We start from the raw sequence: 27,109 nt of genomic DNA, 5'->3' as shown, positions 1-27,109 counted from the left end.
TGCTATTAGCCATCAACATCGATTGCCTCACCAGACAGCTCCAGGAGGCGTGGACTAAGCTTTGGCCAACAGTGCTTGACATGCTCATGTCAATTATGCCTGAACGCCTTTGTCAGTGTATCGCACATAAATAGGAATATATGAAAGGATAAAATTTTCATGTCACCGCCGCTTTTTCCATTGCTATAAGACGAAAAAGTATGTTCGCGTAATAATTTTCCACCCTGTACTTCCTAGTCGTATTCTTCACTGTGTTCCTTTGTAGCGGCTGTTATCAGATTATAAATCTGAGCCGGAGTCACCTTTGCCGTTCACGTGTGTCTGCCGCACGCGCATTTTTCTCGTCACGTGCGCCGACCCTGACCTTCTAGTGACCCTCAGACGCTAGCGCACCCCGTTGACGTCATCTTTCCTATCAGCTATCGCACCTTCTTAGACCGGCGGGTTACGCCACCACCACCACCGCCGAACAGGCACTGGGCAGCCGCCGCGCCGGATCAGTACGCACACCAGACGCTGACCAAGGCTGCACGGTCCCGGCACGCGTCAGCGCGGAGCTCAGGTGTGCTGCCCGACCGCTGACGGGTCTGCCGGGACCAGTTTGGACCCCAGCAGCGGCAGCAGCAGCGGCGGCGGCGGCGGCGGCGGCGGCTCGTCCCACACCGGCCCGTCCCAGTGACCCGTCAGTGAGCTCCGGAACCGGCCGGAACCAGCCGAGCGCGCGCGCCGCCGCCCGTCCAGCCGGTCCATCCGGGCTGGGTCACTGCCCCCAGCTCTGTGCTCCGGAGACGCCGCCCGACCCGGAGTCGGCCGGAAACTGCTCTGGCAGAATGCACCAGGTGCACCTCCTGAGAGCGGGGGTCAGTCTGTCACTGGCGGTGCATCTCGGAGCGTCGGCGCTCCGCTGGCTGGAGATACTCGAAGGTGAGACATATGAGGCATGTGGGGTGAGACGGGGAGACATGGGTGGTCCTCCTTAGCGTTGGCTGGTGGCTGGCCCAGTGTTGGTCCAGAGTAAGGTGCAGTTGTTGTTGCTGTTGGCCATCTATACGGTGCTGAATGTTCATCGAATGGTTTTTTATTATCCTGATGTGCTAAGTGGTTTACCCACTTCCCATCGCACCGATAACTTCGGTGAATAACACTTCTGGGAGCATCAAACCATGCAAATAAAGAGCGACATTGACAGTTATGTAATCGTAGCTGCAATTCATACCGTTGTCCTAAACGATCAGCAAACCAACACCTGAGACGGTGTTGGGTTTCCGCTATTCGCAAAGCCATAATCCCAGTAAAAGAGCAACGTAAAGAGCAACGTAACCGTCCTGGCACTTCTGAATCCGCCTCTGTTCATGCATGGACATACATCAAAGACCATACGCCACCGGAATGTCAGGGTCAATTCACACCGTCTTGCATACTGTAGCGAATGACATGCGCTGTCCCATCTATCGCATAACATTACAGTACCGTATTAGGAGGTATTATCCGCACCCAAGGCCACTCTGCAAGTGTTACAACTGATGTGAGCCTTGTCTGCACTCAGAATCTTGGTCTGCACTCTGCTAGAGTCTTGTGTATATGATTATAATTCGTCCGTGATATATCTGTGTGCTAATTCATTCTTTTGCATCGTAGAAGTGCCTGCTGAAATGAGACAGTATGTCATTTGTCTTTGATCGATGTAGGTGAAGCCCCATATTTTCGTCAAGTCATATCTTAGCCACCAGACAATATGGCACATTACCAAAGTAACCTCATGTAGCACCGACCAGATTCACTACATAAGCAATGCATTACGGTTGATTTACGGCATCTCTCTCAGTTATCACATCCCGATTTTTTCTCCACAGAGGAAGAGGAGCAGCTCAACAACCCTCGAGCTGCGTGGTGCGAATCTGCCGCCCAGCACCAGCACTTCAGCACCAGCCCCAGCACCTCTCTCCCCTGTCCAGAGGAGCTCTCAGAGCAGCCGAGGCGGCGCGGCCCGGCCGGGTCGGACGCGTCCCAGCCATGTGTCGGCTGCTGTGGTGGACAGCGCTGGCGGCTCTGCTGCCTGCTGCGACACGCGGCCAGGGCGGTCAGTTTGAACTGACTGTCATTCAGTACCAGCACCCGGTCACCGATAAACAGGTCAGTGAGGTGGACAGGATGACAAGGGAGGGGTGCATTGGGGCACTCTGATACATTGGAGAAAAGGGTCCTAGAAAACCCCTGTAGCTACGTAGCTGTTGTAGGTTAGGATGCGTAAAACAATTCCTTTATTTTTACATTATCGGTGCCAGACACCCTTTTTGCTGTGGCCTATGATGGCTGAAATGGGTCACCCTTGAACCCATTGCGATAAAGGAGCTGCAAATATGCTCGATGATTGCAATTTACGTCAAACGTCCAAAGAATGCAAAGCCAAATACCCAAACTTGTCATAGCCAAAATATGCTAAAAGTGCATGCGACATCAATCACTTTTTACCTCATCAACAATGTAAAAGATGCAGCGGTTCCGTGCCGTCCTCCAATTTTTCCTAACGTGCCGTTGTCTGGCGGCTTGTCATAGCCACAAGTCGGACCGGTTCTCTGTTCCACCCGGTTTGCAGTGATGTAGGTGAACAGGGGCTTACTGCGGCCAGCGACGGCCGATGTCAACCCGGTGACCGCGGCGTGACGTGACCTATATCGTGCTGCGGAACGGTGCGCTGTCCGCCGCTAAACGTGGACGCCGATGTTTTGGAGCTATCGCTAGGATTCAGGTCTTGGAGATGATACGGATGACATTTGCTCATAAAATTGCTTGGAACAATACGTTGCATTTCTTTGTTACGGTGAGATGTCAGATGAGACTGCCGTATAAATAGCTCCGTGAATCATAATCAGTTTCCGAATCATCCCGTTACGATACAAATGCCAACATACCAACAAAATGCGCAATGCATAACAGCATCAGAAGATATCAATTGTTATCACTTATTAGTTTCACAAACAGGTCGAACGCACCCTTCCCTATCAGGCCATCTCAATCACTATTCATCTAACCTCCCCGCGTTTATTCACAGGACGTATACACACAACAGGTAGCCGATGCCATTCGACTAGCCCGCAGTCACGGTCAGGGTAATGTGCTGGTACTAAACACCGGCGGAACGAGACGGGCAATGCGGAGACAGTTGCGGGTGCCCGATGTCAGCCCGGCGGCCACGGTGAGAAACGGGAGGACGGTGGGGTGATGGGACTGTGTGGGAAGGTGGGATTCGAGGAGGGTGGTGGGAGAATGGGACTGTGTTGGGATGGTGGAACGATGGAAAAGTGAGAGGAGAAATGGATACGCTGGTGAATTTTGTGAGACAGTTGAATCAACCTTCGCTATGTTTCTATTTTGTTGCTGCACCTGCACTTTATGAATGTTACAACAATGCTGTTGGTATTGTGTTAAGTATTGACAATTTTTATCAAGATTTGCCTTTTATCTAGCAATGTTCCTAGCAATTCATATTGTGTTTCGAGTGCTAATGACGTTCACGTAATCGGTACCTAATACCAGGCATCCGGCCGTGCTTACCCCGCGCATTACCTTCACATCCCTCCCCATCGCCTTACAGGCCTTCTCGAAGGAGGACTTTAACGGCGGCATCAGCTCGCTGATGGCGCGCGTTGTGGGCTCCCCGGAGATGTTCGTCGTGTCCAACATCAGGTCCTCGCTGCTGCGCCGCTTCGTCGCCGACTCGACGGTCGTCGACATCGGCGGAAAGACTGTCGGAGTCGTCGGATTTGTGTCGCGCTATTTGAACGTGAGTTGGATTCAGGGTCGGGCATACCGGGTGATACGCCTTGCTGCTTGTCACGTTGGTTCATTCGGGTAGCATAGCCTTTACCCCTGTTTAGGAACTGTGCGTTGCCCAGCAATAGTTATTCCGAGTAAAAAGACCTTTATCGTTCGAATTTTACCGTCGCATTTGCAGAACAAAAAGTTCTTGGTTACTAAATCTGTCCGAAATCAAACCTCAAGTAGGAATAAATCGCATAATGCAGTAATATATTCTTATGCAAGGCATTATGATATTATGCAATATATGTATTATATTATGAAATTAAGTTTTTCTCAGCAGTATCACGTCCAATCAGCCCTACCTCACCATCCTTTCTGTCCCCGCAGCAAAAGCTGCTGGACGCCGGCAGTATGCCGATCGTGGCCGAGGTGCCCGCCGTACAGCGCGAGGTGCGGCGGTTGAAGGAGCGGGGAGTTGACATCGTCATCGCGCTGGGCAGCGCAGGACACCGCAGGAACGCCGAGATCGCCCGCGAAGTTCGCGGTCTGGACGCCGTGGTGACCGGACCGGTGGAGACCCGCGCCGCCGCGACAGAGTCCTTCCCGCAGGCGGTACGTGATGGCAGGGTGGAAATGTGTTGGTATTGATTTATGCAACGACACTTTGGAGACATGACTTGAAGCGGGAGGAACACGATTCTCTACCTTTTCTACCGAGATGCAGCTATTATGAGATAATTTGGTGTCACCATCGACATGCTTGCTTTGTATCATTCATTTGTTATCCGTGAAGCATTGTTTTGATTGTCGTTACTTAAGCTGAACCGTCTTCCCAGTTCCCACATTACCCGCAAACGAGTGTTAAACGCGTCCTGACGTTCCCTTATTATTCCATACGCAGATTGAGCAGCCGTGGGGCACTGTGGTGCCCCTGCTGGAGATCCCCCTGGCCACCGACCACCTGATCGGCATCACTCGCCTGCTGTTCGACGATACCAACCAGGTCACCAAGGGAGTCGGCATGTTCACCGTCGCCGACGGCACCAACAGAGGTGAGGTGGCTGTTGGGCTATTACGGGGATCAAAATACTTGTGCGAAGTTTGGTATGAATGACCTTATATTATCATGATCGTTGAGTGAGTCAGGCTACGAAGTCATCTTGGGAAGATGTGCTTGTTTCGGCCTCTTGCCCATAGTGTATATAAATAACAAACCTGTTAACACTTAATCCAGCCTCGTCTGCGTACAATGCGACCCACAACCGTTAAGTGTCAGTTTATCTGATGTGGCGGTACCCTCGTCTTCCGCAGATGCCGTGGAGCAGAAGCAGCTGGCCCTCCTTGAGATGGACACTGTGGAAGGCTCCGGTCAGGGACCCGCCGAGGCACTTGAAGCCCTTGGTGTGGCAGCCAGTCAGTACTCTGAGGAACAGGCGGCCGCCGGTGACGTCCCGCCGCCCTCTGTGGCTGACGTCGTGACTGCCACCAATGTCGAGTCCGCCGACGAAGGAAACGGTGCAGATGAGGTGTTCATTCCGGAGAACCAGCCGTTTGTTCCACCGTTCACCGCGGCAGCGACTGAAGGTGACGATGTTGTGAGGGGAACGGAGAAGGGGCCCCTGTCAGCGCAAGAAGCGTTGGTGCTGAAGGAACAACTCGTTGAGCAGGCGGGAGAGGGAGAGAAGTCAGAAGAACAGGTGAAAGAAGAGGCTTCGACCAGTGACACTGAAGCGACTGTTGATGCTAATGATGATGTGAAAGACGCGACAGCTAATGAGAACCAAGCGGCAGCTGCTCCTGCCGCGACTGAAGTCTCTCCTGATCAGAATACCGAGTCGTTGACTGCCGACGAAATTCAAGACCTCAAGAGCAACCTTGGTCCCCTTACAGCCGCTCAGGTGGAAGCCCTCAAGGATAGGTTTGTTGTTGTAAACGAGGAAGAGAACCAGCCAGGCTCAGCCGTGCTTGTCGATAAAAACAGCATGGGCATGACGCAGAGCTCGAGCGGAACGGCAACTGGACAAGAGACAAGTGACGAGACTAGTGAAAAGGAAGCGGAAGCTCCTGTAGTTGGTGAGAGCGCTGAGACGTCCAATGCATCGGATGACGTTTCAACTCCTCTTGCGCCGGAAGTGAGCGAGAACAATGATGCAACAACCATGCTCGTCATGAAGGACAAGAATGCCGAATCTGGAATGCCGCCGGCGCAAACGGTTGCTGTGAGTGTCCAGCTTGGCGATGCTCCGCAAACGGCTGATTCCGAGAAGGAAACCAATGAGACTGGTGAGTCGGATGCAGATCAAGCTATGGAATTGATGGAGAAGGATACGCCTGACTCGGGCATGGCTAGCGACTCTTCCACTCCTGCGCTTGATGAGACAACCATTGAAGAAAGTGATGCAGAAGTCGAAGGCTCTGGTAACCAGGACGAGGTTGAAGCAAACAGTGAGGAGGTCTCGGTGACAGGAAGCGAGGTCAATGACCCCAACAATATTCAGCCTGAGGCAGTTGAAACGCCATCAGAAACAGTTATTGCATCTGAAGAACCGGCTCCTATCCAATCCGAAGACAACGTATCGGCCGACGGCATCCCGGAAGTTGCAGACACCGAGGGCGCCCTTCCGATGAACGACGTCGCTTCTAGCAGTAATACGGCCGAGCCCGTTCCGCCAGTGTCTGAGACCATGGCAACTTCCGAGACTGCTGACAGCGTCCAGGATGAAGCAAGCGTCGAAGCTGTGGACACTGTTTCGGACTCTGACGCTGCCAGTGTCTCTTCGGAGATTTCTGACGATTCTGCCCAGAACTCGGAGGCTAGCGAAGCTGTGCAGACCGCAGATATTGCCCAGGATCCTATTATCCAGGCTCCAAGTATCGAAGGCAGTATGGTCGAGGTTCAGGGCGAGACTTCTGATAAGATGCCGAGTGATGCCAACGTTTCTCCGAGTGAAGCTGCCGATGTGGCTGCTGCTGTTGATGATGATCAGATCCTTGGCACGTCTGAGGAAGCTGCTGGTATCGGAATCACTTCCCAAGAGGATGGAATTTCTAGTGACACTCCGAATGCTCAGGATGCGATTGAGCAGACCGTCAACGAGTCTCCCAACACTATTGTTGCTCCGTCAGACGCTGAACAAGACCCTTCTCCTGTTCCTCCTGGTGAAGCGACCACCCCTGTCGATGTTCCTCAGGAACAACTTATCAACGAAGAATCTCAGGCCGTTGTCCAAGACCAAGCGCCAGTAACGTCGCCCGAAATCCAGAATACTTCTCAGGAGTCGATTGCAAGCCCCGTGCAGGATCAGACATCAGCAACCGATGGTGAAAACGAACTTCAGCAATCCACGGATCTCACCCCTGGCACAGAAGTCGGCATTGAGTACCCGGTTCAGGCTTATGACGAGGAAGACGCTGGACAGAACCTCCAGTTCATCGATGCATCGCTTTTCAATGCACCAGAGCCATCTCGTATCGGATCTGTGGCTGGCGTCCTGGATGCCATTCAAGCGATTGTTGGAGAGACGATGGACAGTGGCCCGACCAATGCGATTTCGGAGTCGAAGATTGACGAAGAGACCTCACCCGATGACGCTCAGCCAGCTATTCCTAATGTCTTTGATGTCACCGCCGACGCTGCGAACACAGATAGCGAGCCAACTGACGTCTCCACCGTCGAAGAGGCGCAGAAGGAACCTCAAATGGACGATGCTAGTGAGCCTGTTGCGTCAACCCAAGATACTGGTGCTGCTGTGGGAGACTTGAACCTTCAGGCCGGTGTGGAAGGCGAACCCGCCACTGCAATTTCCAGTACCGAAGAGCAGGTCCCTGAAACAACCGGTACCGGGTCTCAGCAACTGAATGCCGACAAGTTGTCCGAGTTGAAGGAAGAGTATCTTTCAGGACTAGCGGAGAAGGAGACTGAAGATATGGGAGAGCCAGCTCCGGTAATGTCTGATGAAGAAAAACTGGCACAGCTCCAAGCTCAGTACACTAATGGTGAAACTCTCGACAGCACATCAGGAAGCCAGGCAGACGATAACAAGGAATCGTCAGCTGCGGATGAGGGCGAGGAAGGCTTGGTCAGCAACACTGCAGAAGCTGAGCAACTGCCTGAGGATGACGAATCAGTAACCAGCCTCCAGGAATCTCAGGACAGCAAGGAACCTGGACCCGTCGGAACTAGTCCAGGCATCGAGGTGAGCCCTGATTCTGGTCCTGCTGTTGCGACCAACAACGCTGAGACCGCTGATGCAGGCTCAGAGTCTGAACCTGCTGAAGTGAACCCAGTTTCCGAAGCTGCTGAGGATAGCCCAGATACTATGCCTGTTGAAGCGAGCCCCGATGCAGAGACTTCTGGAGTGAGTTTTGATGCAGAGACAGTCGAAGTGAACTCGGATACTGAGCTTGCTGAAGTGATCTCCGATGCTGGAATGACCTCAGACACTGAGTCTGCTGAAGTAATCTCCGATGTTCAGCCCGCTGTCGGAAACACCGACGCAGAGACTGTTGCAGTGAACCCAGACTCTCAGGCTGCTGAAGTGATCTCTGATGCTGAAGCCGCTGAAGTCAGCTCTACCTCTGCCACTGCTGGCCTCAGCCCAGCTTCTGAGACTGTTGAAGTTAACTCCGATGCTGAGCCTGTGGCAGTAAGCTCCGATGCTGAACCAGCTGATATGAGCTCTGCTGATGAGTCTGTGCCAATGAGCTCTGACACAGAGCCCGCTGAAATCAGCTCCGATACTCAGCCCGCTGAAGTCAGCTCTGATTCCGAGTCTACTGACGATAGCTTCGATACTACCGAAGGCTTTGTTCCAGAGTCTGTTGAAACGAATTCTGACATCGAGACCGCCGGAGTGAGCTCGGATGCTCAGTCAGCGGAAGTGAGCTCTGATACTGATACTCCTGAGGTCAGACCCGATACCGAGACTGCTGAAGTGAGCTCAAACTCAGAGCCTGCTGAAATTAGCTCCGATGCTGAGCCTGCGAACGATAGCTCTGATTTCGAGTCCGCGGCAGTAAGCCCGAATACGGAGACTGTTCAGGTGAGCTCAGATACCGAGACAGCCGCAATGAGCTCTGACTCTAAAACTACTGAGATGAGCTCTGACTCTAAAACCACTGAGATGAGTTCTGATTCTGAAACTGTTGAAGTGATCCCAGGATCTGAGACTGCTGCGGTGATCTCAGACTCCGAGACTGCTGAGATGAGTTCTGATGCTCAGCCTGCTGAGGCGAGCTCGGTTACTGAGACTACTGAAGTGATCCCAGGATCTGAGCCTGTTGAAGCTACCCCAGGTTCCGGGGCTGCTGTAGCCCCTGCTGCTGCTGATGCCGGGGAAGTGAGCCCTAACTCCGAGGATGAAATAAACTCGGCTTCAGATACTTCTGAGGTGAACTCGGATGCTGACGCTGCCAATCCCATCTCCGATTCTGATGGCGCCGCAGTTATTCCCGGTTCGGAGGTGAATACAGATAGCCCAATTCCAGTCACAGCTGATGCAAGCTCCACCTCTGAGACTCCTGACTCCAGCCCAGACTCTGAGCCTGCTGAAGTAAGCTCCGATGCTGGGATGAGCTCGGATTCTGAAACTGCTGAAGTGAACTCCGATGCTGATACGTCTGAGGCGAGCTCAGATACTAATCCCGCTGAAGTAAGCTCTGACACCGAGAAAGCTGAGGTCAGCTCTGATTCTGAGCCCGCTGAAATGAGCTCTGATGCTGAGACTGCTGGAATGAGCCCAGCCTCTGACATGACTGGATTAATCTCTGATAACCAGGCTGCGGAAGATAGTTCTGATATGTCGCCTGCTGAGGTAAGTTCTGATTCTGGAGCTGCTGAGATAAACTCAGACTCGGGAGCTACGGAAACGATGTCCGACCCTGAGACTCCTGAGGTGATCTCTGATGTCCAGAATGCTGAAATGAGTTCCAATGCTGAGCCTGAGGCAGTAAACCCAGACACTAAGACTCCTGAAGCGAACTCAGATACTGCGACTGCTGAAGTGAGCTCCGACACTGATGCTGATGAAGTTAGCTCTGGTTCTGAGACTGCTGAAGTGAGCCCAGGATCTGAGACTGCTGACATGAGTTCAGATTCCGATGCTGTCGAAGTTAGCCCGGATGTTGAGTCCGCCGAAGTAAGCTCTGATTCTGTACCTGCTGACGTGAGCGCTGGCGATGAGCCTGCTGACGTGAGCTCTGCTGCTGAGATTGCCGACGTGAGCCCAGTCTCTGAAACTGCTGAAGTGAGCTCAGACTCTGAGGCTCCTGAAGTGAACTCAGATGCTGAGTCTGACGAGATGAGCAAAGTCTCTGAAACTGCTGAAGTAAGCTCTTCTGATGCCGAGCCTGCTCAGGTGAACTCTGATTCTGAGCCCATGAGATCAGGCGCTGATACTGCTCAAGTGAGTGCCGATGCTGAGCCCACTGAATTGAGTTCTGATTCTGATACTCCCGAAGTGAATGCTGATACTGAAACCGTAAGTGCAGACGCTGACACTGATTCTCAGACTGCTGAAGTGAGCCCTGTTTCTGCGGAGGTTAGTTCTGATACTGCCGAAGTGAGCTCCGATTCTCAGACTCCTATAGTGAGTTCCGATCCTGAGCCCACTGAACTGAGCTCTGATTCAGCCGCGGTTAGTTCTGATGCTAATACCGCTGAGCCTGTGCCCACTTCTGACAATGATGAAACCGACCTTGTCGCTGAGGACATCGAAACTTCCCTTACCAATGCCGTCCTCCCTGCGAACGGACTCTTCTGGTATCCGAACAAACAGAACCCCCAGGAGACCGCACCACTAGACTCTCTCGTCCCTCTGACGGCCATATCTCAGTCAGGTTTCGTTCCATCGAGGAGACCCGACACTCCCGAGCAGCAGGGGTACCTTCCCTCAGCAGAGGCTGAAGCGGTGGAGGTCGATAAGGAGAGCATCCTACAGACGATCAAGGATAACATGCCGGAGGGAGTGATGATCGGGGAACCGGCCGAGAGTCCTGAGCAGGCACCGGAGGGTCAGACCGCTGATGCTAGCTCAGAGAGCGCTATGAGCTCGGCGATGGATATGAGCTCAGAAGCCGACGCAAGCTCAGCAACTGCAGAGGGACCTGTGACCGCTGAGGGTTCCGAGACTGACCCTAGCCCAGAGGCCGGAGTAACCGCTGATGCAGCGGCGAGCCCAGATGATGGAGTAAGCTCAGTTACCGCGGATAGCTCAGCGACTGCCGTGAACCCAGAGGCTGAAATTACCTCTGACTCTGTGGCTCCTGTACCGGACGCTGAAGATGCTGAGGTCATTCCTCCGGGAGCGGAGACCCCTCTAGCAGAAGAAAAAGTGGACACTGTCTCCCCAGTTCAGACCGAAGTCCCTGTCTCAGAGACCGAAGAGGCTTCTTCAGTTCAGGCTGGAGAGCCTTCTCCAGTTCAGTCTAAAGAACCTATGCCAGCTCAGTCCGAAGATTCTTCTCAAACTCAGCCAGTAGAACCGGCTTCAGTTCAGTCTGAAGAACAATCCATGGATCAGCCAAAGGAGACTTCTCCAGTTCAGACTGAAGGACAATCCTCAGTTCAGTCTGACAACTCGTCTCCAGTTCAGCCGCAATCACCCTCACCAGCTCAGACTGAGGAGCCATCGCCCATGCAGACTGAAGTACAGTCACCAGTGCAGACTGAAGAGCCCTCTCCACTCCAGCCTCAAGAACCTGTACAAGTCCCGCAACAAGAACCCTCTCCAGTGCAACCTATCGAACCAGTTCCATCCCAGCCCCAGATTCCGCCCCTCAGTCAGATCACATCACCTCAGAACTTCCCCTCTCAACCCCTGTATGGCCAGTCTGGTGCTCCAGCACAAAGTGCTACGGACGTGATCAACACCATCCAAGGTATCGTCACCGAACAGCAAGAGCAGCTCCCCAGCTCTGACAGTCCTGCGCTGCCGGCGAGCGATGCGGCCAGTCTGCCTGGAGGAGCGGGTGATGTGTCGGGGGTTATCAGTGCCATTCACGGTATAGTGAAGGATGAGAGTGCTGCCCACGAGGAGGCCGGCGGAGACGCGCCGGTGGTGGCTGATGAGCCTCAGACTGCTGAGCCTGAAGATCCGATGAATGTTAAGACTGAGGAGACTGAAGTACCGACTGGAGTTGAGACTGAAGTACCGACTGATGTGGAGACTGAGGTACCGACTAAGATGGAGACTGGAGAGAATGACGTACCGACTGAAGCTCAGACTGGAGAGGCTGAAGTACCGTCTGAAGCTCAGAATGGAGAGGCTGGAATACCAACTGAAATTCAGAATGGAGAGGCTGGAATACCAACTGAAGCTCAGACTGGAGAGACAGGTGTACCAATTGAAGTTCAGAATGGAGAGGCTGAACTACCAACTGAGGATCAGAATGAAGAGGCTGGAATACCAACTGAAGTTCAGAATGGAGAGGCTGGAATACCGACTGAGGCTGGGTCTGGAGAAGCTGAAGGCGTACTAGGCACTGAGTTTGTCGCACCCGAAGATCTATCGCAAAATGAGATTGCCCAGCCTGAAGACCCCCTAGAGCTTGCTGAGCCTGAGGATATGCTAGAGCCTGAACTAGCCGAACCTGAAGAACTGTCGCCTAACGAGATAGCCGAGCCTGAGGCTCCTCTAGAGCAGCCTGCAGATGGTCCTCAGTATCTGCCTCAGCCGGTGGACTCGGAGACACCGCTGAGGCAGCCGGCTGGCGTTCCTGTGCAGCCGGCTGTCGCTCCTCAGACAGGCAGCGTTCCTATCCAGCCGGGCAGCGTTCCTGCTCAACCGGCCGTCCCTGCCCAGCCGGCCGTCCCTGTCTCGGGTCCGACGCCGGGCCAGCGGCCGTTCCTCCCGTCTATACCATCCCACGTTACCGAGGACGAGCTGATGGCGATTATCAGTCAGGAGGACCTCTCCTCCCTCGGCTTGTCGCAGAGTCAGCTGCTGGCGCTGCTGACCGGGTCTCTCCCCGCCGGTCTGGTGCCGGTGTCCGGACAGGAGGCGTTCGTACCCGTCCGCAGCCCGGGAGCGGTGGACGCGGGAGTCGTGCCGCCCTCTGCCTACCCGCAGCTGCCGACTGGGCAGGGAGTGTCGACCGGCTCAGTCCCCGTGATCCCCACCTCTCCTCTTTCTCCCGCCTCAGTTTCTGTCTCCGCCCCTGTCATCATCCCTGTCTCCGCCCCTGCTCCCGTCCCCGTCGCCGCTCCTGGAACTCCGCCGGTCAGGGAAGACCTCACCCCATCTTCTCCATCACCCAGCGCCGTCGCTACCCCCATCGCCCCATCTCCACAGTCCGTTCCTTCCCCTGTCCCGGCAAGCGGTGCGCCGTCTCCACCCATCCAGTCCGTGCCCGCCACACAGGGAGTGCAGACTCCGACACGGGATGATCCCGTGCTTGGGGTTACGGCAGGGCAGATCGCCGGGGAGCTGACCGACTGCCTCGGAACAGAGTGCGCCATGGGAAAGATCATCGCAGACGCCCTTCGCTGGAGGGTGAGTTGGGACCGTGACCAGGTGGGGTCGAGTGTGGTAGGGCAAAAAAGTTTTGGAGAGTGTTTCCCTTTTGGGGGATAGCTGTTTTTCGAGATGTTATTAGGTGAGATACGATGCTTACGAATCATTTTTCATGCTTTCGCTCTGCGTATGTTACGATATATAAATGGCTCTGAATAGCTCGTAGCCCGTCTTATTTGATGAACTTATTTTAACTCGTCCCCTATCGCTGTCTGACTGATGTTCGCTCTTTCACAGCTGAGAGCCGAAGTCGAAGGAACGTTTGTGGCCAGCGATGTCTTCCGAGGCTCCTGGCAAGGTACAAATTAATGAAATGCATTTAGCCAGTATTGTGCATGTAATGGCTATTTCCACGACATACTGAATGACTCCACTCAATGAAAATTAGTTTTTATACCGTCTTTTCTTTGATGTTTTTTTTTTTTTATTCGATGTGAGAGCTATCGTCTGGACATGCATCTAACCTATCGCCTCTTTCCAGGTGAAATCCGGAGGTCGGACATAATCGCCGTCGTGAGGAACAATCCCAGGATCTCGATTGTGACTATCGAGGGATCGCGCTTTGAGGACTTCATTCGTGTCCTGGAGGGAAGCCCGTTGTTCTTCCATATGTCGGGTAAGTGTACACTGTACACACATGTAAAGTCCCGCGCATGGTGTCATGTGCTTGATTTTAATTTAGACAAATGTTTGTATTTTAATTTATAGTAAATTTTGTCGGCATTACAGAGAGCAGTGCCTTGCTGGTCGTAATCGTAACGTTTGATCGTATCTGTGAAGTGTAAATGGAATATATTACGCAAAGAATATCGTCTTGCATTGTCTGAGCGAGCCAATTCGATCCAGATAATAACCCCGAACTATAAGGACACTCACACACGTCATCCCTCTCCGTACCCCATTTCTAACCTACCCCTCCCTCCCCCTGCAGGTGTCCGTCTCACGGTCAGCCCGCAGATGGACATCAGCGTCTCTGTGCTGTGCGAGGGCTGCGGCCCCACGCCCTACCAGCCCATCAACACAGCCAAGCCGTACGTGTTGGCCTTCCTGACCGGTGCCGATAACCGGCTGTTTGAGTCGACCGTCTTCGCCGATGTCCGGCCGCTGAGTAAGTAGACGGGATGAGGGTATAGACTGTATGTAGAATGTAGATGGTAGTAGAAAAGGGAGGGTTGTGATTGTGAACGCACGTGGGAGTGGTATGGTAGCGAGTAGGATGGAGTATTTGATGATAGCACTGTGTTTAACACTTATGCCAGAGTTATTTTATTTGCTTGTTTGTTTCAGTCGAGTAACTACGAAACACGAATGACGTATTGTTCGACGTTATTTCGAGTAGGAATAGCTGTAAAATGCTACGGAAACTTTTATATCTTTATCATTGCCATTCAAGCTGTGTTCTTTTTATATCTTTATCATTGCCATTCAAGCTGTGTTCTTGTACCGCATTGATCCCAAATTATTTATTCTATGATCGTCATAGGCATGGTTTCCTTCCCCCTTGTCGTATCTAACCTCTCCCTCCACAGCTCTGAGCCTCACCGACGACGTCCTGGTGCCGTACGTCGAGGCGAACCGGTTCGTCTCCCCGCCGACCGACGACCGTATCATTTTCGCCGGCACACCGGCTCCAACTCGAGTGGACACATCGGCCGACGCGCCGCAGGGAGCAGCCCCGGCCCAGCGGCCTGCTCAGCTTCTTACTGAGGAGGATCGTCTAGAGGCGCTCAAACAGCAATACCTGAGCGACATCCTGGCAGTGGCCGAGGATGCGGATGCCGCCGAGGGTCCTACCGATCCTCAGGAGTTGCTACAGCAGCTGACGGAGCTGCAGCAGCAGTACCAGCAGGCCGCGCCGGCGGTTGTGGCGGCTGCGACGCCGAGTGATCTGGATCAACTGGCGCTGCTTCAGCAGGAGTACGCTCCGGCGGGTGGGGTGGCTAGTGTCGCCCCGGTTAGGGCCGGTTCGCTGGCGCCCGCGGCGGAGATAGCTCAGACCCGCCCGGTCGGCGTGGCACAGTCGACTGCTACCCAGAGTCAAACCCCGGCGGCGGAGCTTACGGACATCGAGAGGCTGGCCCTGCTGCAGCAGCAGTACGCCCAGGCTGACGAGAGTGTAGCTCCCGTGAGGGCAGGCTCTACAGCAGCCACTGCTCCGGTCAACAGTGGAGCCCAGACTGTGCCCTCTCGACCGGCGGTGACCGTCCAGCGCCGGCCGGTGGTCCGTCCGGCAGACCCGGCCGAACCTCCGGCCGACGAGCTGACCAAGCTACAGGAGCTGTTCGCCCTTCAGCAGCAGTACGGAGCTACTGGAACAGCGCCCGATCCGGCCTCCGCCTCCCAGGTAAACTCGGTACACTTTGGATCGGCTGCGCCGGGTGCTGAGGTGGTACCGCAGACTTCTGTACCACATCCTTCTGTGTCTCGGCCGTCAGTACCTCAGACGTCTGTACCTCGCCCTTCGGTACCCCGTCCGTCGGTACCCCGTCCTTCAGTGCCACACGCTTCAGTACAGCAAACATCACTACCTCGCCCTTCAGTACCGTATGGTTCAGTACAGCAGGCATCAGTACCGTACGGTTCAGTACAGCAGACATCAGTACCGTATGCTACAGTGCAGCAAGCATCAGTGCCTCACCCATCAGTACAGCAGACTTCTGTGCCATACGTTTCAGTACCCCAATATCAGCAAGCTCACGCGCAGCTCTCCTCCGCAGCTCCGGGAGTAGAGTACGTCCAGCCCGCCTACGCACCTGCCGCCCAGTACGTACAACTGGGCGCGCCTCACCAATCGGTGGCGTACTCTCCGGGACATCAGCAAGTTCATCTGGCTGTGGGAAGTGCGGAGCCGTCAGAGTTGGCCGAGTATCAGGAGCACGCGCTGACGGCTTATCAGCATGCAGTGGCGCCCGAGCAGTCGGGTGATGTACAAGTTGTACGGCTGGTTGAAAAGCAGGTGGAACATGAAGCACAGCCGTACTATGATCAGGTTGTACCGCACAAGCCTCAGTATGCACAGCTTGTGCAGCAAGAAGTACAGCCTCAGTATGCTCAGGTTGTGCAGCAAGAGGTGCCCGTAGAGCACGTTCAGGTTGTACAACAGGAGGTGGAACCTCAGTACGTTCAGGTTGTTGAACACGAGCAGCCCCAGTACGCGCAGGTTGTACAACAGGAAGTCCCTGTGCAGCAAGTACAGGTAGTTCAACACGAGGTCCCAGTTCACCAAGTCCAGGCGCAAGTCGTTCCCACAGTTCAGCACGTCGTGAAGCCCGTGCACGCCCAGGGGGTGGCTCAGGCTCTCCAGGTCACCCTGGACGAGGCACAGCCGGCGTCGGAGGTCCATGTCAGTGTTGCGCGTCCGCACCACGCGGAGACGGCCGCCCTACAGCAGGCTGCTCTGGCAGGTTACCAGCAGCATTACGCCCCGGAGAAGGTGCAGACGGTGGTGGCCGTCCCGCAGGAGGCTCAGCACGTCCAGCAGGTACATCATGTTCAGCCAGTCCAAGCAGAGGAGTATGTTGAAGTGGTGCCACACGTGCTAGCCTCAACAGAGCATAGCGCTCCATACGCCACGGTCGAAGCCGTCCACGTGCAGCAGTACACCCCGCAGCAGGTGGCTACGCTGCTGACACTCCAACAACAGCAACAGCAGGAGGACGGCGGCGGCACCAGCATCTCCAGCCTACTGGCGCAGAAGCTGAAGACGCTACAGGGCATGCCGGCCAAGGCGGTGCTCGGGTTCCCGGTGATGCTTCTGCTGGCTAGCTTGACGGCGGGAGCGCTTATCTAACGGGTGACTCCACTCGCTAAAGTGGTGTTCATATGACAGTGTAGTGAAACCTCAGTTGCTGCGGTACTACAGAAGGCAGCAGCAGGTGACAAAGACAATTCCCTCGGCAGTCACTGTTTACTGAGGCGCCAGGGGTAGACTATAATCCGTCCGTGTGAAGACAGACGTTATGACGCTGTCACGCTCAACGCTATCACCGCCAGTGTAAAACTAGCGCTCAAACTCTTCGGGGCTTTATTGTTGCGCGTTCGGCGCTATTCGAACGTCGTTGCTAGTTTTGATGAACAGGGCTAAATGGGTCCAATGTGGGTACGTGGAGGCATTTGCAATCTGGCATTTGGCATTTGTGCGTTAGTAGTGTCAACCTGAGGTATAATGGGCATATTTTATGAGCAGGTATAATGTGGTTTTACGTGTGCCAAATGTGTCGCTTTTGTAACACGGGCGATTCCTACTGATGTGCTGTTTTGTACAGTTGTTATTTATTCATTGTGTATATGTGTTACGGGTCATATGCTAACTTGGGCAGTAAGCAGACTGCCCGGGCAGTATGCAAACTACCCGTCAGCCCGGGCAGTATGCATACCGCCCGGGTAGTATGCATACTACCCGACCCCTTGGGCAGTATGCATACCGCCCAAAAGCTTGGGCAGTTTGCATACTGCCCGCTTCTCGTCTTGAAGTTGTGCATTCCATGTCCATTTTAAAAATAAAAATGGCTCTCTGAGTAACGTAGCTTAGTTTGTTTTGCCGTCAAACGCGATTTACCGATTGAAGGATCTTAGGATGGAATAAGAATTGGAATATAAAGATATAATTTTTCCCCAGAGGTTAATTGTTTATTAGCCAGCGGCCAACAAGTCATTTTCATCTGAAATGAAGACAGTTTATAGTTCCATCACTCGCTGGCTTTGGTTTGGCATCTGGACCTGTAGAGGGCGTAAGAACAGTTTCAATAGCTAATGCTGCATGAGACCATTTACATGTAAGGCGTAACAAGGTCAGATAACTGCAGTGCAGATCAAGTGACCTTACCTCAGAAAAGTTAGAACTTGTTCGCCATATATGGCGAACAAGCTACCCCGACTGAACGATCGCTTTGAAACTTTCAGCGATCAATAACAATAAAAGTATGTATAAATTAAATGCATTGGAACTTTAATGTCCAGCTGATGACCTAAGGTCAGGCCAATTTTACACAGTCTCTTAGAAGTTGACAGGAGAGAGTTGAAAGACTCCTTTTTGGATAAAAATCCTTCTAAACGCTCTCAAACATCGGGTTCCATGTAAACACAACACACCGAATCGGAAAATTGCACTTGTGAGTTGTGGTGACCCTTCTTTATGACCATGAGGTCATGTCAGGTCATAACAATTCTGCAGAAGTTTTTTTTTGACGATTATTTTTTATGGAGAGGTATTCGAGCGATGGAAACAACCTAAGATGTGCTTACGTCGATGACAAGGATCGCCTGATAACCAACATGACCTTTTCATGTCAGGTCATGACCTTGACCTTAGGTCAAATTTTAAAGTGGTCTCAAAAGCCAAATTATAGTTAACTCAACGCGTCTCGACGAGAGGAACACGATGCCGGCAAAGGTGCAATGTCTGACTATCTAAGGTAAATTAATTTTGCCGTAAAATAAATCGTCAGAACAGCTAATATAAGCGTTGTTGCCATTTAGAGGCTACACCGTTAAACTTAGGTCAACTTTGAGGGCTTATTCCAGAAAGCGTTAAAAGAGCTACTGAATGCGTATTTCTGCGGCGCTTTAGCTCTATTAGCTTCCGAGCTTGTGGGCCGATTTGTAAAGAAGTTAAAAAGGTGAAAATTGACCTTTGATGACCTTTGGTGACCTGATCTTTGGCCTGACTTAAAACATGACTGGAGTTTTTCATGATTTTTTATGTTATTTTGAATGCCGCTTACCGCATCTTACATGCAGCTTACTCCTGTGCCGCCAAGTGGCACAGGAGTCGAGTTAATGGTGTTCAACCGCCCCCCCCCCCCCCAAAAAAAAAGAAAACTGGCACGGGCCGAGCGCGGCCCCGCGCGGGTTAAAGTGTTTTTCATTGACATAGCGTGCGAGCTATTGCATTAACTAGCCTCACGAGCCACGGTCAGCATACTGCCCGAGTAAACATCCTGCCCGTGAGATAAAAGGTGGGTAGTATGCATACTACCCGGGCAGTATGCCAACTACCCGGGCGGTATGCATACTGCCCAAGGGGTCGGGTAGTATGCATACTTCCCGGGCGGTATGCATACTGCCCGGGCTGTTGGGTAGTTTGCATACTGCCCGGGTAGTTTGCATACTGCCCGAGTTAGCATATGGCCCGTAACATATGCATGTCTATTTATTGAAAGTGCGATTAACATTTTTCTACCAATAAAAGAAATAATATCCTAAACGGTTTTTTTCGGTCGCCAAATGACTAGGTGGCATTAAAATGCAGACAGGTATATAACGCGGGTCGGTTGTCCCGATGAAACTCTGCAAACTTACCTGCGCATTTACTCAGGAGAACAATGACACACTTAGATTCAGTTCGACCTCGACAGCCACCAGGCGGAAGCTCGGAGCTTCGCATTTGCGGATACATCCGCGCCGACCTTCCGACCCAATTTGCGGACACACAGCGGCTGATGACGCGCTAAACCGGACCCTGCCCACCGCCCGGGAGCTGGGCCGGTTCTTGGGGCGGTCGGCCGCGGTCAGTCGGGATCAGAGGTCAGTGAGGTGCCGCAGAGGTCAGCTCAAATCGCAGATAACCGGCTCAAGAAACCAGTGGGCTGAGATACCGTTAACGGCCGCTTTCTAATGCTCGGGCGGTGACGCGGAGGATGCGGGTATCCTCTGCATCGGCAGCAGGTTTTGGGTAAACTGGGTGCAGGGACGTGTTGGGAGCAAAATATTCAACTTTTGGTAGTCTCAGAATGCGCATTGAAAAGAAGAGTGGCGCCTCATTATGCCAGATAATTATCTGCAGTATTTTTCTTGCAGATCGTTTATAGCTTTGCTGCTATTTATAACCAGCCCATGTGTAGCAAGTAACAGAATGACGCTATTTTGTCGCACAAATAGATCTCAGAAGTTGTGCCGGCCTTTATTTCAACTCCGGCAGCGTTCGATGAAATGCTTCCATCCAGTCCCAGTCTATTATAATTAGTCCGGTTGTCAACTCTTGCACGACAATCCGGTAGTACAGCAGCAGTGAGCAATTACGTGTCTGGCTCAGCCAACCGGCTGTGACCTGTCACAAGTCAACGTACGGTTTTTACCGTCCCCAGTCTGTCAGACAAGGCCCAGACACTGCCGTTGAACGGCAATGCGAGTCAAGACGCTGCGACCAATGAATCAGCGGATATCAAGGCAGAGCCTGAGCTGGAGTTTGACTCAGTGCCAGAGTCTTGGTAAGATTACGTGATAGTCACAGAATAATACTGCTCGTTGGAGTTGGAGTCAGTGTCGGAATCGATATGGGAGTGGCTCGATTCTGGGTCAGTTGACGACCTGACCGGTCCATTGAAGTTCGGTGCCAGGCGCTACTGGGACAGCGACCGGTCCTGGCTAGACGGGACTTATTCAGAACGACCCGTCCTGGCTAAACCCGAATAAAGATCCTGCTGATGCGAGCCAGACCCACGTAGAGACCCTGAATCAGTCCAGACCCGGCTGATCTCCACCCAGACCTGGCTACAGACCCGATCACTCCTCACCCGACCAGACAACAGACTCGATCGATCCGGCCAGACCCTAACAGTGCTAGCCAAACCCGTCTACAGGCTCGATCGGTACTCACCCAAAACCCGACTATATGTACTTACATAGACCCGACTGATCCTAACCCAGACCAGGCTATACAAGTACAGACCCGATCATTCCTCACCAGACCAGACTATAGACTCGACCAGTCCTCGTCAGAACAGACTGGTGAGGACACGGCCAAGCCACTCAGCCACATATGTAGGTAGAGGGCGGGCTGAATCAGCCGGAGAGGAGAGGGAATTGAGGGTAATCGTCCCATTTGCGGTGATTTGTGGACTGTGGTGTAAGGATGTCGAAACATGCAGTTGAAAATAAACGGCAGGTGGGCTTGCTGGACTTCAAGTCGTCTTTGGAATATCAGACATAAACAATAAATAAATAAATATCCCGCCGGCTCCTAACACCTTAGCGACGGTCCCATCAGTCCGGTTCATTTCATCAAATAAATAATCACTGGCATCAGTCACGGGTCATCGCTCTAACCAACTGAACTCCAGCACATCTGTGAAATGATTAGCGCAGATATGTCGCTCGGCGACAGACTGAGACGGATTGCGTTCAGCGCGTCACTTCAGAAAAGTGTGTGATTCCTCGCTCTGCTGAGCGGAACTTTCGGTCCTGACAGCGGTGACAGCCAGAGGCGGCCCGTCGCGGCAGATTGTCCGCCTCCAGCCGACAGCACGGGGACGGGGGGGGGGGCGATGGGGGAGGGGGACTCCAGAGGATAGCACGTGCGAGCGCAGGCTCTCGAGCCTAAGAAATGAATATTTCCAGATACAAAGTTTTCAGTTTCGTTGACTTTGAAATTCGCCTTCGCTTGCTATGCATGGCATACTCAAATAATATCGGTAACATGCAGGTAGAAATACGAGACAATCACTTCATCTCAAACCAGTTTTATTTCTCTCAATTTAGACGGCGGCACCCATGACATCTTTGTACACATGACTTAACAATGCGCTCTCTCTATATTTACAAAATCGAGATGTATGCTTGTTGCCCGATCGGGTCGGTTTCGGTACTCAATTACAAGCCCATTGGGTCGTATTGAATATTCTGTCAAACACTGAAATTATCACCTCTATGTAGATAAAGTGCCCAAAAATAATACCAATACGTGGACAACACCAGTTGGCATAAACGTCACCTTGATGGCATCAAAAGAACGTTCTAAGAAGGACACATACGCCAAACGATGCCCAAGAGATGACTAACAAATATGTTACAGCACACATTAATAAATAATAAATGACGATATGATTATGAAACATACTCGTAAATAAATATAATAACATGCATGCATAATATCCTCCAGAATGTACCTTAAATACTTATCAAAATAATAAACTCTGGCATGGAGCATCAGCCACAATATTGCACAATCACAAGACTGACTAGAATGACAAGGAACTGTTAATTAAACGCACATTAACCCGCGCACCGACGGGGGGGGCGGATATCCGCCCCCCCCTGAGGTTTTTCGCGGATAGCGGGAAAACCGCGGCGCGTAGCGCCGCGAAATTTGGTATGACTATTCTCTCATCAATTTTACACATGGTGTGCAAGTTTGAACCTCCTAACTTTTAAGGTCAGGTCACCAGGTCACTTTGAATGACCCAACCTCAAGTCACTTTTTTGCAACTTTGTCACCGTGCCAGAGCTACAGTAGATGTCGGAGGCCTTTGAAAGTCGCAGGATGTTATAAGGTCATTAGTAGCTACAATTTGTATATCTCGGAATTTTGATGTCGGTGACCTAAGGTCAGGTCAATTTCGCGACCTCCCCATTATAAGTCAATGGGGGAAAAATCAACTCCCTGTTTTTACCACTAAAACGGGTCGGAATGGCCCCATATACCATACATGACTTCACATACGATCAACCTTCACTACCTTGAGGTCTGTTTTGCTGTTGGGCAGCTGTAAGGTCATGTGACGTCATCAAAGGTCACCAAAGGTTTTTTGCCAATAACTCCTTACAGGAACAAGATACAGCCGCGCGGATGGTCTCATTGTGTTCAGCTCGTCAAGACGCATCGAATGATATACATGATGACCTCGAGGTCACGTGACCTGAGGTCAACCTTTGACCTTGACCTTTCGAGGTCAACATATATATTATTCGATGCGGATTGACGAGAGGATCACGATGATGCCCTTAGTTTGTTCCTATCTTGACTAATTCGAAAGTTATTCGAGAAAAAACCCTCTCCATATCTAGCGCCGCCATTTTGACTTTTTCGACCCCTGTGACGTCATCTTTGACCTGACCTGAAAATGACCTTAGTAAAAATTGTAGACCTTGTCCGTGCGTATCCGATGCCGTTTACCGCTTGTCGCTATCTTGCTTCGTTCTCGAGATCTCAGGGGGGGGCGGTCATCCGCCCCCCCCCCCCCCCCCCCGTCGGTACTAAGTTGGCGCAGACCCCCGTCGGTGCGCGGGTTAAACATGAGGAGGGATGAAAATAAACGCCTACACATAGGTTTCGAAGGATCAACGCTGCAACTAAACCATCCTGTTCACTGACATCAACTTCGACAAGTTCACGAGTCGGAAATTTGTCAAAACCACGGAGCTCAACGACATTTGCTACAGATGTGAACATTCGCTCGGCCCTAGCGCCAAACTAGCTATGCATATTACGAGTATTCAGGCATTATCACAGTACCATTTCTGACCTGTTTAAATATATCGACTATACACTTGTACATGGTTGCTGGAATAAACTGACGGATATCTTGAGATCAAACAATGATTCCCAACGGGAGTATTCGAGCATTATGTAAAATGATGTAAAATCAGCACAGTCTTGAATGATTAAATAGCAACAAAGCATTGCAACACTCACATATGAACACAAAGAATAAATAACACATTGACTAAACTAAACATAATCAAACCACTGCCATTTCTGGCTGTTCGGAACAGTCGGAGCACCCTCGTCAGAAATTCTCGCTCGCGCCATGCTCGTCAGGCGGGCTCCATATCCACCACTTGGTGGGGGTCTGTCACGCATAGTGCGGGTACGACGAGATGTGTGACGTCATGTGGCTGGGGTGGTGTGACGTCATGTGGCCCGAGGCGGCGGCGATGTTGGAGTACAGGTTGGCGCTCGGGTTGGGCCAGTAAGACGACGGCGACGGGAATATGCTCCCTGGAAATGAGAGGCAGAAATTGTCAGTGTCGAGCTTTTACAATGTCTTTGTCTGACTGCATAGCGACTTCGAAATAAATTCAGGTTTGCAACAAAACGAATCAGTGTTGCTTTTACATAGATCCTGCACTATTTATTGCAAAGCGAATCAAAACGACGCTCAAGTTATGCTACGCAATAATGTCGTTATTCCAATTTTTATACACTGCCCGTTTGACCCAACAACCGGCACAAAAACTTAACTATCAAACCAAATTCACAATGCCCCAAACTAAGCTCCCAAGCCGTCCTTACCCGTGCTGCTCGGCATCGGCGTGTGGGGAGTCATGAAGTTCAGCTTTGAGGAGCTGTGGTAGCCCATGAAGAAGTCGCCCTGGTACTTGTAGGCGGCAGGATCGGCGGCCGGCTGGGTGGCTGCCGCCAGTCCGTGGAAGTCGAACTTGTAGGCGTACCGCTTGCCATGCACCTTGGTCATGATGTTCTTGTCGTAGTAGTACCTGTGACGTTCGAGGAGGGATATTTTGGTCAGAGCTGTGCTTCGTTTTTGATTGAGCGTATAGATTTATCGCTGTAGCTTTAGCGAATATTATAAACGGTGAAAACGGCGTGAACTGAGCTAAAATCGAACGAGTGTTTCTACGTCCTTGACGATTTTGCATAGAAAATATCGACCCCCACCGGACACGATTTGGTAGCCGAGGTCTGTGACGTCAGCCGGGCGTGAAGTTTTCCCTTCACCATAGGCTTCACACACAAACCGGCCGAAGTTCATGCCAGGATAGCCCGGCTTGAAAGTGCAAAAATGATTAAATTTTGCCCTCAATAGATTCATTGCTTCATTTTATAACTAAAAACATCCGTTGTTAGGACTCAATGAAGGTAAAAAGTACTCAAAATCGAAGTTCAAGAAGATGCTGTCCGAGCACAATCTGGTAATATCACGTGACCTCTTTTAAGCAGAATGTATATAATTCAAGGATGTTATTACACAATTGCTGCCTAAAACATCATAAATAATACGCTTGTAACATTTATTGCTTCTGTTTAAGTCATAACATTGCAAAACGCAAAGTTTATCATGGAAGTCACGTGACCAAAGGTATAGCAGGGGTTGGGACAAGCACTCAAAGGATTTCAAGTTTTTTAATTAAATTATATAAGTTTCATGATGAAATTGAAAGAATGTATTTTTTCCTAATGAAATACAAATTTCCGTATGTAAAATATTTTCCTTATGGGCGAAATTCTCCATATAAGAAATGTCAGTGACGTCACCAGGGCTTTACTGGGCTTTACTCAAAACATCGGACCTACCTGTTTCTTATAGGTATCTTGGAAAATATTACCGTCATAGGACGACGGTGATTCAATGACTGACTGGCGATACACATTTCAGTAAATTTGGTTACATTCCAAGGCGCATTTTCTCAATACAAAACAGACTACATTTTCCAGAGATCATCCTTCAAAGATTCCTACCGAACCCCATTAGCAGAACATCGTGTCAGTCCCTTGGTCCCTTGGCCCACCTCGGTAAGCATACATTCATAGGTACATTCCACGATCCACATCCATTCCTCACCTGAGCGCGCGGCTGAGCTTGTCGTAGTTCATATTCGGCTTGCTCTTCCGCTCTCCCCACTTCCTGGCCACTTCGTCAGGATCGGAGAGCTTGAACTCGCCGTTGGTGCCTTCCCAGGTGATGATACCGGCGTTGGCGCTGTCTGACAGCAGCTCCAGCAGGAACTGCCACAGCTGGATCTGACCGGTACCCGAGCTGGCCAGCCGACTGCTGGTCGCCCCGAACATCTGGTACGGGTCTGAGGGGTGGACGGAGCGAGCGGGGTTAGCGTTGTACGTTTTTTTTTCCAGATGGACGCCAGCGAGGTTAGTGCATCACGCTCAGATCTGATGAATAGACGAAACGAGCGGCATGGAAAGAACCAATAGTGTTTTTCCTTTCAAATATGTCGTTAGCGTTTGTCTTGCCCCATTTAGTTCTAAATTCTGAAAGTCTGCTAACGTCAATTCCTCTGCTGATCGTTAGCCGTCAGTTCGTTCGTACCTATAAGAATTAATCGGACGCCATTTAATTGCGTCCCAGAAAAGCTATTACTGGCACCTAAAAGCTGACTCGCCCCAAAATTGGTCCTCAGCACCTATTTGGTGGATACCAGCACCAATCATGGAAAATGACCTTAATTAGCTGTTTCTGGCACCTATTCATCGGTACGCCTTACTCTTTTTTCTGAATCTGGCACCTAAATGCTGAGCGTAGCACCAATCTAGTAGAAAAATGAACTACTGGCTGGTAGAATCATGTTGTTCTGGTATAATGACTCCTGGAGTCTAGCCTAAAGGTTGCCAGTGCAGCTACACTCTAAGACAGCCCCGTAGTGATCTCAGCATTGTATATGGCGTTTAAGTAAGCAAATAATATTGATTTGTTTGAAAAAAACAATGTCATTTAAATATTTAAAAGTATTTATTTGTAATGCTTAAAGGGAAACATTTTTGTGAGTAATTGTCTCGATTTTGACCATTAAAACGGGTATTGTATTTTTTGACGTCATCAAATAGCTCCAAATAAGAAATGTAATGTTTTCATTCCGTTCAAGGCCGCTGAAGAAACGCGGGATCTTGCGTGGGACATTGTCCGTTGTTGGCCGCGCAGAGTTGTGCAGTGGTTGTCCCTTTTTCATCCGTTTCTTACTTATGTCATATGTGTGCATGAAGCTTTGATTTTGTTTTTGGTTATTGTTTGGCCGGTCAGTCAAACGCCACTGTAGAAACCGGATGCTGCGTTTGATCGAGCTGGAGTCAGACGATGATTGCAGAAAGCTAATAATATTGAAAAGAGGGCCGGTTGCGTGGCATGTCTGTTCAGAGTTGACATTTTGCTTTACTCCAGTTTATGACCTGAGAGCCTGGCTGGAAGTGACGGATCCAAACTTTTCACGTTAAAATGGCTGAGGGTGCAGTAATCTCTAGTCTCTACATAGCGGGCTGGTATAGGAGCGTCTTGCTATGCTGCACCATAGCTGGCTAGTGATTCTCTTTTGGCTAGAAATGGCATTAATCATTATCTCCACTGGCGAAAATGGCACTTGACATCACC

General features: G+C 51.4%; 2 protein-coding genes across 5 annotated transcripts in view; one reads left to right on the top strand and one right to left on the bottom strand.

The window, feature by feature from the left end:
- Positions 1–614: 614 nt before the first annotated feature.
- LOC122382701 (mucin-19-like) lies at positions 615–25,814 on the top strand. 4 transcript variants are annotated; one of them, XM_043368379.1, is made up of 12 exons: positions 615–924; positions 1,854–2,133; positions 3,053–3,196; positions 3,596–3,784; positions 4,150–4,374; positions 4,664–4,814; positions 5,074–13,253; positions 13,512–13,572; positions 13,756–13,890; positions 14,206–14,382; positions 14,804–15,618; positions 15,992–16,146. In XM_043368379.1, exons 2-12 carry the CDS (start codon positions 2,014–2,016, stop codon positions 16,001–16,003), a joined length of 10,209 nt encoding a protein of 3,402 aa, XP_043224314.1. In that variant the 5' UTR covers positions 615–924; positions 1,854–2,013; the 3' UTR covers positions 16,004–16,146. The 4 variants fall into 4 exon arrangements, with proteins under 4 accessions (XP_043224314.1, XP_043224315.1, XP_043224313.1 ...); XM_043368380.1 differs by lacking the exons at positions 14,804–15,618; positions 15,992–16,146 and adding an exon at positions 25,691–25,814; XM_043368378.1 differs by lacking the exon at positions 14,804–15,618 and having other exon boundaries at positions 618–924; positions 15,992–17,522.
- Positions 23,246–27,109, bottom strand: part of LOC122382702 (DNA-binding protein D-ETS-3-like) — a 42,742-nt gene continuing 38,878 nt past the window's right edge. Inside the window, exons 6-8 of the mRNA XM_043368382.1 lie at positions 25,574–25,811; positions 24,286–24,488; positions 23,246–23,991 (exon numbers count right to left, since the gene is read on the bottom strand). Of these exons, the coding sequence (XP_043224317.1) occupies positions 23,846–23,991; positions 24,286–24,488; positions 25,574–25,811 (587 nt within the window). The 3' untranslated portion in view covers positions 23,246–23,845. The remainder of the gene's footprint in view (positions 23,992–24,285; positions 24,489–25,573; positions 25,812–27,109) is intronic.

Source organism: Amphibalanus amphitrite, unplaced genomic scaffold (assembly GCF_019059575.1).
Source record: "Amphibalanus amphitrite isolate SeventyFive unplaced genomic scaffold, NRLGWU_Aamphi_draft 000145F_arrow, whole genome shotgun sequence".
Taxonomy (NCBI): domain Eukaryota; kingdom Metazoa; phylum Arthropoda; class Thecostraca; order Balanomorpha; family Balanidae; genus Amphibalanus; species Amphibalanus amphitrite.
The sequence above is the reverse complement of the archived record's forward strand: the minus strand, read 5'-3'. Positions and strand labels throughout refer to the sequence as shown.